Source organism: Hyla sarda, chromosome 7 (assembly GCF_029499605.1).
Source record: "Hyla sarda isolate aHylSar1 chromosome 7, aHylSar1.hap1, whole genome shotgun sequence".
Lineage (NCBI taxonomy): Eukaryota > Metazoa > Chordata > Amphibia > Anura > Hylidae > Hyla > Hyla sarda.
The window spans coordinates 188045040-188057540 of record NC_079195.1 but is presented as its reverse complement, the minus strand read 5'-3'; the positions used below and the strand labels follow the sequence as shown (position 1 = coordinate 188057540).

The following is a 12501-nucleotide window of genomic DNA, read 5'->3' as shown; positions in this document are numbered from 1 at the left end:
TTTCATCTCAAGGAGGACATCGTCCTGCCGTCCTTTTGTCCGGCCCCTTCTCATCCCAGGGAGCGTTTGCGCAACAAACTTTATGTGGTGAGGGCTGTTCGGAACTATCTCTGTCACTTCTTCCTTTCGGCAGTGTGACTCCTTTTTTGTTCTTCTGGAAGGTTGTCGTAAAGGACAACCTGCTTCCAAGGCCACCATTTCTCGGTGGATCCGATCTGCTATTTCGGAAGCTTACCGCTGCAAGTGGAAGATCCCATCCCTCAGGGTTTTGGCTCATTCCACCCATTCTGTTGGAGCATCCTGGGCCCTCTGCAACAAGGCTTTGGACACGCAGATCTGTAAATCGGCCACATGGTCATCTTTGCACACTTTCACAAGGTTCTACCAGATTCATACCTTTGCATCAGCTGATGCTAGTCTGGGCCGTAAGGTGTTGCAGGCGGCGGTGGTCCAGCCGTCCACCTGACTGATTTCCTTGGCCACCCAAGGGACGGCTTTGGTACGTCCCATGGTCTGTGTCCCCCAATGGAGCTGATAGAGAAAAGGATATTTTTATGCATACCGTAAAATCTCTTTCTCAAAGGATCCCTTGGGGGACACAGCTCCCACCCTTTTTCTGGTGTTCCTATTTCAGTTATCTGTCCGAGGGTGTGTTCAGTTACCTTTTCTTCTGGTTACTCGGACAGTTTGTGGTTTTTCTCTTGACCTGTCGGTCTTCTCCTATTGCTCTGGGACAAAAACTGATTAGCTCAGGTGCCTGTGAGCGGGTATATCCTGCAGGGAGGAGCCGACTTTTCTTGTTGCCATAGTGTCAAGCCTCCTAGAGACAGCAGCATATAACCATGGTCTGTGTCCCCCAATGGATCCTTTAAGAAAGAGAGAGATTTTACGGTAATCATAAAAAAAATCTCCTTATTCTAGCTTAGCAACAGCTGGAGGCACACTGGTTGGGAAACACTAATGTAACAGATCACATGAAGTGGCACACAACAAGCTCCAGTAAAGATATCATCTTACCCTAAGAATATATATATATTCTTAGGGTAAGATGATATCTTTACTGGAGATTGTTGTGTGACACTTCATGTGATCTGTTACATTAGTGTTTCCCAACCAGTGTGCCTCCAGCTGTTGCTAAGCTAGAACTCCTGGCATGCTCACACTGGTTGAGAACACTGTTACTTTCTCACATTATAACAGTAGAAAATGATATTTTGTCTCCTACAGATCAGGTGAGTGATCTGGTCAGCAGGATGAAAGTCCAAATCCCATCATTCCGAGGAGTGAAGTTCAGTGACACCAACCTTCTGGATTTCAGTATGTGCATCCATGAAAATAAACAATATGACTTTCTATATGGTGTGGACGAGGCAAGTGTTTTCTTGTTATAACTCCTAATTTACCCTATAACAATAGATGTAAAGGATTTTCAGCAGGAAACCTATTTTCTCTCTTGGCCTTTTTTATTATTATTTTTATTTTTTTACAGCAACTTTTAGGAGCCTTGGTATTTGGGCCTAATGGAGCTGTTGGCAGGTAATAATGAATGCCTTATTCGCTTATGCTTCTGACCTGGTTATATGGAATTAATTGGGCTACACACATATTTTTCAGAGACGGAAAGCCATGCATTTCATCAATGGGGTTGTTCATGCAGCAAACACAGACTTCTGCGATCCCCATTTAGATGAATGACCAAAGTGTTTTTGGCAGGGGATTAAATTTATTAGGGATGTCAAAATACAACATACCTGATCCTCCTTTCTTCTGTAATCTACTGTATGAGCAGGGTCACACAGGGCACACCCGCAGTATTTTTCACGCTGCGGATGCATCATAGGGACTGCAGGGCGAGTTTCTGGCTGCAGTTGAGTAGCTCTGTGTGTCCGCTCATAGCGGCGGATTTCTACAGCGGGAAGTTTACCACTACAAGTGGACACACAGAGCTACCTGGTCACAGCTGGGAGTTAGCTCTGCAGTCCCTCTGTGACTGCCGCCAGTGCATTTGCAGTGTGAAATACACTGCAGGTGCGCCCCGTGTAACCCTGCCCTAAAAGGAAGAGTTGGATGGCCTCCATGACATTTAGGTTCTAATACACATTTTATGTATGAAAGCCTCCCAATATTTCCACTTACAGATGATGTTGGTGGAAGGAAGGGTCACGTGTGTTGGATTTTCAGTATCCAATGCTATTGTTCTGGGAGATAAAATCTGGTGCCACAGCTGTCTCTTTTCTTCCCATAGAGGAAACGTGACCCTTCAGCCATGCCAAATGTTTGTGTATAGGGAGATCAGAAGACGTAAAACTCAGCCACAACTATTGAAAATTTATGGCCACCTTCAGATCATCAGATTTATTGTGTATGGGAACGTTGCCTATTTAGAAAAACCTTTCCAGTTTGTTAGGTCTGCAGGGAAGCACATATTTCCACTGATGGGATACCCACAGCATATGGGTGAAGGTCCCCAGTTAGTCACATACTGAGTGGTCATAAATATATGAATATACCATGAATTGTACTGGCATTGCTATTTAGAAATATCTGTCTATATGTTCTATCCCAATTGTTTTGTCTTGTATTGAATTTTATGTTTTCTCAACAGCACGTACAACTACTTGGGGGCAACAACCACTAAAATGCTGACTGCGTTTGAGAAAGGAGACCTGGAGAAAGCCAGGAAGATTCAGGTTAAAGGGAATGTATAGTCGGACAACAAAATATTATTTAAATCTGAATTTTATCATAAAATAGAGCCACAATAGGTTTACACTTCCTGTCCTTACTTGTCAGCTTGGCTGTTCTGGGCTGAACTGTGTAAAGAAGTAGTTTCTTATCATCCTGTGTATTAGATATGAAAGCTAATATTTATTTACTATTCTTAAAGTGTAACTATCATTTCAGATAATTTTTCAGGATAAGCTATTGTGTGTATGTACGTGCAAATGCAGAATGGACCAATTTCCGCTCCACTGCAGGCGTCATCTCTAAGTGTTAGCTGTCCCTGAGCTCAACTCCATAGTAAATGCAGACTAGCACCTAATGAGGGTTTTCACACAATAAATATACACTGGGGGGGACCTGCTCTCCTACTTTTCTGTAGAAAACCCTCAGAAGTAGCAGCAGCAAAGAGGACATTACTGAGCAGTCTAAACTGTAAATCCAGCTCAGTGATAACACAGCAGTCTGTTTCTAGAACTTTCTTCCTCCCCTCTATATAGACTTCTATGGGTAGGGTAACCTGATTTCAGTGAAGCTTAAAGCAGTGATTGCTTTTCTGTAAGGATTCCCCTTAGTGATAAACTGATATGAAGCTCAAGGGGAAATAGCCTGGTGAGTGGAGAAGAAAGTATTTTTCTCTGAGCTAAACATAAATGTTTTAAATGACTTTTACACTTTAAAGAGCTACTATCAAATATCCATATACTGTTTCTCCAGGGTGCTCTAGGTAGGCTGGTTAGGTTCGTAGTCAAGGGGGGGAAATTTATGATAGATTTTTTTCTTGTGGTAAAAAGTCACAAATTTCTGCGCAGTGGGTCGAAATGTTGCACATTTTTGCTTAATACATTTAGACTCAATCAAAAAAAAGAAGAAAAAACCTTGACTGTAGTGTGGCAAGGTTAGCTTTTAGCAGTGGTCGGACATTTATCAAATTGTAATTTTAAATATGTGCGCAAACACTCACTTTTTTTGTGCAGCCTCACACCAGCTCAGGCCACACTTAGAAACATGTCTACATCTAAGCTACTTTTCGATTCATGAAGGACCTGTGCCTCTTTAATAATTGTGGGGAAGTACACATGATGTACACCTAGGAACGCAGAGATAAAAAGAACTCTATTCACACAGACAATGTTAAATTCACCCCATTGTGTAGAAGTTAATAGGACCCATGCATTAATTCACAAATTTATGTTTATTAACAATTATAATATCCAACATTTGCAAATCAAAAGACATCAGACATTTACTTTGTGAATTATTGACATATGGATGCATTTACATATGGACATATTAAGATATCAATTAAGGGCATTAAGAACATTCCAATGTCCTCTGTCTTGTATGTACAATCGGCTCTGGGGCTGCATGGACATACATACAAGACAGGACATACAGGACATTGGAATGTTCTTTCTAGATATCTACAGTGGGGGGGGGGGGGGGGGGATTGTGCAAGTTCTCCCACTTAAAAAGATGAGAGGCCTGTAATTTTCATCATAGGTATACCTCAACTATGAGAGACATAATGAGAAAAAAAAAACATAACCTATTGTCTGATTTTTTTAAGAATTTATTTGCAAATTATCGTGGGAAGTAAGTATTTGGTCAATAACAAAAGTTCATGTCAATACTTTGTTCTATACCCTTTGTTGGCAATGACAGGGGTCAAAAGTTTTCTGTAAGTCTTCAAAAGGTTTTCACACACTGCTGGTATTTTGGCCATTCCTTCATGCAGATCTAATCTAGAGCAGTGGACTGTTTTGGGCTGTTGCTGGGCAACACAGACTTTCAACTCCCTCCAAAGGTTTTCTATGGGGTTAAGATCTGGAGACCGGCAAGGCCACTCCAGGACCTTGAAATGCTTCTTATGAAGCCACTCCTTCATTGCCCGGGCAGTGTGTTTGGGATCATTGTCATGCTGAAAGACCCAGTCACGTTTCATCTTCAATGCCCTTGCTGATGGAAGGAGGTTTTCACTCAAAATCTCACAATACATGTCCCCATTCATTCTTTCCTTTATGCGGATCAGTCGTCCTGGCCTCTTTGCTGAAAAACAGCCCCAAAGCATGATGTTTCCATCCCCATGCTTCACAGTAGGTATGGTGTTCTTTGGATGCAACTCAGCATTCTTTCTCCTCCAAACACGAGTTGCATTTTTACCAAAAAGTTCTACTTTACTTTTATCTGACCTTATGACATTCACCCAATCCTCTTCTGGATCATCCAAATGCTCTCTAGCAAACTTCAGATGGGCCCGGACATGCACTGGCTTAAGCAGGGGTACACGTCTGGCACTGCATGATTTGATTCCCTGGTGGCATAGTGTGTTACTGATGGTAGCCTTTGTTACTTTGGTCCCAGCGCTCTGCAGGTCATCCCCCCCCCCCCCCATATGTGGTTTTGAGACTTTTGCTCACCGTTCTTGTGATCATTTTGACACCACGGGGTGAGATCTTGCGTGGAGCCCCAGATCGAGGGAGATTATCATTGGTCTTGTATGTCTTCCATTTTCCAATTGCTCCCACAGCTGATTTCTTCACACCAAGCTGGTTGCCTATTGCAGATTCAGTCTTCCCAACCTGGTACAGGTCTAAAATTTTGTTTCTGGTGTTCTTCGACAGCTCTTTGGTCTTGGCCATAGTGGAGTTTTGAGTGTGACTGATTGAGGTTGTGGACAGGTGTCTTTTATACTGATAACAAGTTCAAACAGGTGCCATTGATACAGGTAATGAGTAGAGGGCAGAGGAGACTCTTAAATAAGTTGTTACAGGTCTGTGAGAGCCAGATATCTTGCTTGTTTGTAGGTGACCAAATATGTATCTTCCACCATAATTTACAAATAAATTCTTTAAAAATCAGACAATGTGATGTTAATGGATTTTTTTTCTCATTATGTCTCTCATAGTTGAGGTATACCTATGATGAAAATTACAGACCTCTAATCTTTTTATGTGGGAAAACTTGAACAATTGGTGGCTAACTACTTTATTCCCCACTGTACTAATATTCTTCAAGGTTAGATCTGTTGATAAAGGTCAATGTGATCAAAATGTCCATATGTAATGTAATGTAATTGTCTTCTTATTATGAAATAAATACACAGAGCCTAATGGATTTGTTTGAAAAAAAAAATTGGATCTTATAATTCTTAATAAACATGAACTTTATATTAATGAATTGCAAATGAAGCAGTGCTGTGGATTTCCACACTTTTAAATAAACTTTTGACATGTCATACAGACATGCAAAAAGTTTTAGATCGCTTGGAGGCCTTAGCCCTGAGAAACTATCTGATAGTAAGATACACTTGGATAAGCGGTGCAGTGCGACAGGATACAGTCTCTGTACTCCTGCAATCAGTTGGGGAGTGACGGACACAACTGCGCTCTTTACCTAATATCTAATGATCTGAGGGAATCGTAGGACCGAGACCCCAACCAATCTCTACATTTTTGACATGTGCAACATGTTAAGGTTGTTTAAATGACAGTTTCACATAAGAATAGTATAGGCATATTCCTGCAGCTAGACAATGCTGTCCATTCCTTCCCTCTGCCAGGAATTTTTCACTTGCCAAAAGCCTGGAGCACTATATTTATTTGTAAATTATTTTCTCTTAAGGGGATTCCTAAGATATGCTTGAATGCTAAATCCGCTGGATCGGCACAGTGTCTTTCTGACAATTTTGTCTGGCCGCACTGGGGATCTTATCATTTAATCCAACCAAAGAGAACATCTGCGTGAAATCTGTATGTTGGCCCTATTGTTGTTTATGTGGATTACTTCTGCCTTCTCCAGTTTCCTTACACAATCCAAAAACATACTGATAGGTTAAATACCTTACTATACAACTGGCTATAGTGTGCGCTTATGTGCGTGTTAGATCAGTATTGGAATGTGGCCGTGTTATACAAGCAATGGTTAATAAATAAATATATTCATCGGGCAGGAAACTAATTTCAAATCAAAATATTTAAAAAAGGCTTTGTGCTGTGGTATGATTGACAGACTGGATGGAGGCAGTAAAGGAGCTTTCCAAATGCTTTGGAAACCCTCTATAAATACAGCTCTGCAGAGCTCCAAGGGACTGGCTGCAGGGACAACATAAGTGAAAGGAAACAATCTTTAGAAGGGTACGTTGAGAATTTCCGCAGAGACCTTCTGAGAGCAGGAGGACCAAGAGCACCTGCGCCAGCCCCATTTATGGCAATACAGTCTGTAGAATTCCACCAAATTAAATATTTTTATTATTTCGGCAGAATCCAATTCCACCACTAAATGTTTGTAGTTGGAATTGCACAGCAGAATCCTATACCAGCTGCTGCAAGGGGATTTCACTTAGAAATGTATAAATATTATTAATTATTATGCTTGAATATTAATCCTATTTATGTTTTTAATATTTATTTCAGTGTGGAATACAGGAGTTCATCACATTTGTTTTTGCTCTGGGTATGTCATTTTAAAGGGTACCTATTCCTATTAGGTTTCTAAATACATGTTATTAAAAAAATAATGTTTATTTTTGTTTATTTTTACTTGGGTAAAACCCACCACTAGGTGTCTCCCTACATGCCCCGGCCGCTAGATTTCGAACTCATGCTGGCCTGGCATGAGTCCGAAATCTGACTGCAGCTGGGACACGTGACCAGCACAGCACTGCTCCCTACCTGTCAATCAGACTGGCGGGAGCGAGCAGGTGACAGAGGAAGAAGTTCCCACCTTCTCCCAGCCTGCCTTCAGCTTTTCCGCTGCTTCCCCGTTGCTCCAGACTCCGTGAACCACCGTGGAACTGAGCCCACATCCTCCTACCCGCAGCTCACTCTGGGGGAGATTTATCATGTGCGCCTAAGCAGTTGTTTGTGCGACTTTTGGCTTAACAAAGCTAATTTCAGTTTTCACTTTGCAGTGGTCAGGGATTTATCAAGTGCGAAAGAGAGAGTCGTAACCACCTCCAAAGCAGCGTACATGTAAGCCAGCACGGACCTGGCTCCCAGCATATTCTCTCTGTGAGGGCATGCAGAGTCTTGTAGTCTTGCAAGAGGTAGTGCGGGTGCGAGATGAATATTTTTGTGTTTTATTTTATTTATTTTTTTATAATAAAATTGGTTACCAAGGGCTTGTGGGAGTGTTTTTTGGAATAAAAATTTTTTTAAACGTGTTTTTATTTACTTTACAGGCTTAGTAGTGGAACCCTCTTTATAGAATCCGTTACTAAGCCTGGGCTTAGAGTTAGCCACAAAAACAGCTAGCGCTAACCCCCAATACCGGTACCAACATGCCAAGAGCATCAAAAAAATGGCGCTCCTAGGCAGTAACAGGTTGGCATTCTTTAGATTGGGGAGGGTCAGTAACAATGGTCCTCGCCCACCCTGGTAACATCAGACTGTTGCTGATTGGTTGGTATCTGGCTTAGAATAAAAATATGGGGAACCACACACTTTTTTTTTTTTTTTTTCTTCAAAGAAAAAGTGTGTGTGGTCCCCCATATTTTTATTTTCAGCCAGATACCAACCAAGCAGCAACAGTCTGATGTTACCAGTGTGGGCGAGGGGTACCGGGGTAATAATTGGGGGGGGGGGTTAGCGCTAGCTGTTTTTGAGGCTAACACTAAGCACCGGCTTAGTAATGAATTCTGTCTAGAAGACTGTTTCCACTACAAAGTAAAGTAAATTTAATTGAAAAAACAAGTTTAAAGAAAAGAAAAATTTCAAAAAAAATCTCCCCCCTACAAGCTCACTTTAACCTGTTGTGGACGGAGGGCAAACCTGTACGCCCTTCGCCCACTCCCTTTCTATAACCGGGGCCACAGTAGGTCGGGCCCGGCCTCTAACAACGGGCGGGACCCGTGGCTAATAGCGAGTGCCACTGATTAACCCTTTAGACGCGATATTCAAAGTTGAACGCCGCGTCTAAAGTGAAAGTAAACGAATGCTGATTAGCTCAGGAAGCTGTTCGGGATCACCGTGGCGAAATCGCGGCATCCTGAACAGCTGTAGGACAGCAGGAGGGTCCCTTACCTTCCTCCTCGCTGTCTGATTGCCGAATGACTGCTCAGTACCTGAGATCCAGGCATGAGCAGTCAAGTGATAGAATCATTGATCAATGGTTTCCTATGAGAAACCAATGATCAATGTAAAAGATCAATCTGTGCAGTGTTATAGTCCCTTATGGGGGCTATAACATTTAAAAAGAAAAAGTTAATAAAAATCATTTAACCCCTTCCCTAAAAAAAAAACATCATGCCCCTTTTCCCATTAAAAAAAAACCTGTAAATAAAAATAAACATGTGATATCGCCGCGTGCAGAAATATCCGAATTATAAAATTGTATAATTAATTAAACCGCACGGTCAATGGCATACGCGCAAAAAATCCAAAGTCCAAAATAGCGTATTTTTGGTCACTTTCATATCATGAAAAAAATTATAAAAAGCTATCAAAAAGTCCGATCAATACAAAAATGGTACCACTAGAAACTTCAGATCACGGCACAAAAAATGAGCCCTCATACCGTCCCTGTACGTGGAAAAATTAAGTTATAGGGGTCAGAAGATGACCATTTTAAACGTATAAATTTTCCTGCATGTAGTTATGATTTTTTCCAGAAGTACGACAAAATCAAACCTATATATATAGGGTATCATTTTAATTGTATGGACCTACAGAATAAAGAGAAGGTGTAATTTTTACCGAGAAATGTACTGCGTAGAAACGGAAGCCCCCAAAATTTACAAAATTAAATTTTTCTTCAATTTTGTCGCACAATTATTATTTTTTCCGTTTCGCCGTAGATTTTTGGGTGAAATGACTGATGTCATTACAAAGTAGAATTGGTGGCGCAAAAAAAGCCATCATATGGATTTTTAGGTGCAAAGTTGAAAGAGTTATGATTTTTAAAAGGTAAGGAGGAAAAAACTAAAGTGCAAAAAACGGAAAAACCCTCCTGTCCCCAAGGGGTTAAGCATTTTATTAATAAAAAAAAAACACTGGTCATCGTAGTCCACTGAAGACAAAGAAATTCTCTGCATACACTGATCTGAAAGCAGAAGAAAAAAAAACACACAAAATAGTTTAGTACATTTAGAGGGAAAAAAGTAGTAAAAACTTTTAATAAACACAGAGGAGAGGAGGTGGTGTTCTGAAGTTATTAACTGGTTTTAGCTTGTGTGCTATAAAAATTGCATTCTAAAGTAATTTATAGTTTTTTGCTTATGTAAACCAAATTTATTAACCTCCTGTGATAGTATGATAAATACGTCATACATAAGCAAAACCAAAGCAAGAAAAAAAATGCCTACAGAACACTCTTTTACCAAAGCAATGTCTGTGAGCAAGAAGAAAAGGCACAAAACAGACTTTCAAAGAGCAGGGGGATGTTGGGTGCAGTTAGGGAACATAATGAGTTAGTTTAGGAATGTTTATTTAGTGACAGGTACCATTTAACTATAATAGGTTGTTTAAAAGATGTACCGTATTTTTCGCCCTATAGGACGCACCGGCATATAAGACGCACCCTATTTTAAAGGTCCAAAATCTAGAAAAAAAAGATTTCTGAACCCAACAGTGATCTTCAACCTGCGGACCTCCAGATGTTGCAATACTACAACTCCCAGCATGCCCGGACAGCCAACGGCTGTCTGGGCATGCTGGGAGTTGTAGTTTTGCAACATCTCGAGGTCCGCAGGTTGAAGACCACTGGATAGGAGGTAAAACTCGCGTGTCCCTGCCACTCCGGACCAGTCACCGCTGCCTTGGATGTCGCTCCATCGCTGTCACCGCGTCCCCGTGGTGTCCCCGACGCTCCGGACATCTTCTTCCCCGGGATTGACGCTCTCCGTCGCCGTCATCACATCGCTACGCACACCGCTCCTATTGGATGACGGGGATGGCATGCGCGACGACGTGATGACGTCGAAGGAGAGCGCCGACCATGCACGAGATCCTGGCACGGAGCAGACACCGAGGAGGCAGGTAAGGTCCCTCCCGGTGTCCTGTAAGCTGTTCAGTCGATTTCACCGCGGCGGTCCCGAACAGCCCGACTGAGCAGCCGGCTTTGTGTTATTTTCGCTTCAGACGCGGCGGTCAGCTCTGATCGCCGCGTCTGAAGGGTTAATACAGGGCATCATCGCGATCAGTGATGTCCTGTATTAGCCGCAGGTCCCGGCCGTTGATGGCCGCAGGTGTTTGCCGTATAACACGCATCAAGTGCGTCTTATACGGCGAAAAATATGATACGTATGATTTGTTCCTCTCTGTTTTTCAGTGATAATGTTATAACCATGCCTTCCATACTTTAAAACAGTACAACTTCTTCTAATTCAATTGGTTAGTGGGAAAAATGCCAAAGAAACTAGACTGGGCATAATATGGATTAAAAAAAATAGAGCGTGTAGGATGATTGCATTATTCCATCCATACAGCTGTAGGCACAGGAACTGACAGCATTCTAGATCATTAGACCATCAGGACTTGTGGCTTTAATACAGATGTATAAATACGTCCACAATACACTTGTCTGAAACGGCCATGGACTGTATCTAGTACAGCAGCTCTTCTCCATCCTCTCTGCCTTACATGTTCATTGTGCAGGCATGCATAGAAATCATATTGATTTACTGGAGAGAATAATGGAATATGTTTGGCACAATTTTCTGTTGACCTATCCCAAGGCCAAGGCTGGTTTCACATAACATTTTTGCATCCTGTTGAAACATCCTGTACAGTATTTGTATTTTTTAGAATTTATTAATAATGTATTTTTTTGGGGGGGAGGAGCTTAACCATTACAAAAAGGTGCAGCTGAACAAAAAATCATGCAGGTTTTTTTTTTTTCTGCCCTATTAAAGGAGTACTCCAGGATGTTAAAATTGTGTTTCGGACTGCCGGCAGTAACAAAAAAGATACATACCTGCCGCCGCTCCTCTGGTAACCCGCCCCGGCCTCTGCCACGATCCTCTTCCTGGTGGTCGGTAAGTCATACTGTAGCCAGCCAATCACCGGCCAAAGTGAGGTCCTGCCTCGGCCGGTGATAGGCTGAGCGGCAGTGTGACTTTTTCGGTCCTGGCAGAAGACCAGTTACGGGGCCAAAAACATTACACTGCCGCTCAGCCTATTGTCAGTTGAGGTGGGACTTCGCTGTGGCCAGTGATTGGCTGGGTGCAGTACGACTCTCCGGCAACCAGGAAGAGGGTTGCGGCAGAGGCCGGAGCGGGTTACAGGAGGCACTGGGAGAGTGACGGCAGGTATCATTTTTTTTTTTTTTTTTTTTTTTTTTTTTTTTTTCTCCTTACGGAGTTCTCCTTTTAAGAACTGGATCCAGATTGATCCTGGTTTTTGTCAAATAAAGTCAACAGAGGCAAAAAGGATAGCCATCCTGTTTTTGCTAACCGTGAAATAGAAAACAGGACATTTTAACAGGATGCATAAACCTAATGTGAAACCAGCCTAAGTGATCGATATCCGTCCAGTCAGGCTTGGCACCCCCATCATTCAGCTGTTTGCCACAGCCTGCATACACAGTGAAATTTTACCTTTAAAATGAATGGGAGCAGAGCAGAAGTAAGGCTCTTGTCATACCAAATCAGTGGAGTCCGTTTGCATTTGGAAATCTTCCAGTACATACAGCAAACATCCATAGACTCCAAACACCTAATGAAGGCCAGAAAAGTGTCATGGCCTCTATTGGTGGGGTATCCAGTGAGGTTTGCATTTGTACCCTAGCTGGAATAGGAATGACACTTGCGGTATTCAATGGTGTAGGATCCTGTAAAAATCA

The 12501-nt window shown here is 42.0% G+C and overlaps 1 protein-coding gene across 2 annotated transcripts in view; it reads left to right on the top strand.

Moving 5' to 3' along the window:
- The window catches only part of NPL (N-acetylneuraminate pyruvate lyase), a 48105-nt gene that overhangs the window by 34347 nt on the left and 1257 nt on the right, over nt 1-12501 (top strand). The window contains exons 8-11 of one of the 2 annotated variants that reach the window (XM_056531889.1): nt 1228-1370; nt 1490-1536; nt 2606-2690; nt 7137-7176. In XM_056531889.1, coding sequence (XP_056387864.1) covers nt 1228-1370; nt 1490-1536; nt 2606-2690; nt 7137-7176 — 315 coding nt within the window. Of the gene's footprint in view, nt 1-1227; nt 1371-1489; nt 1537-2605; nt 2691-7136; nt 7194-12501 lie in introns of both variants that reach the window. The other variant, XM_056531890.1, reaches the window with a different exon arrangement.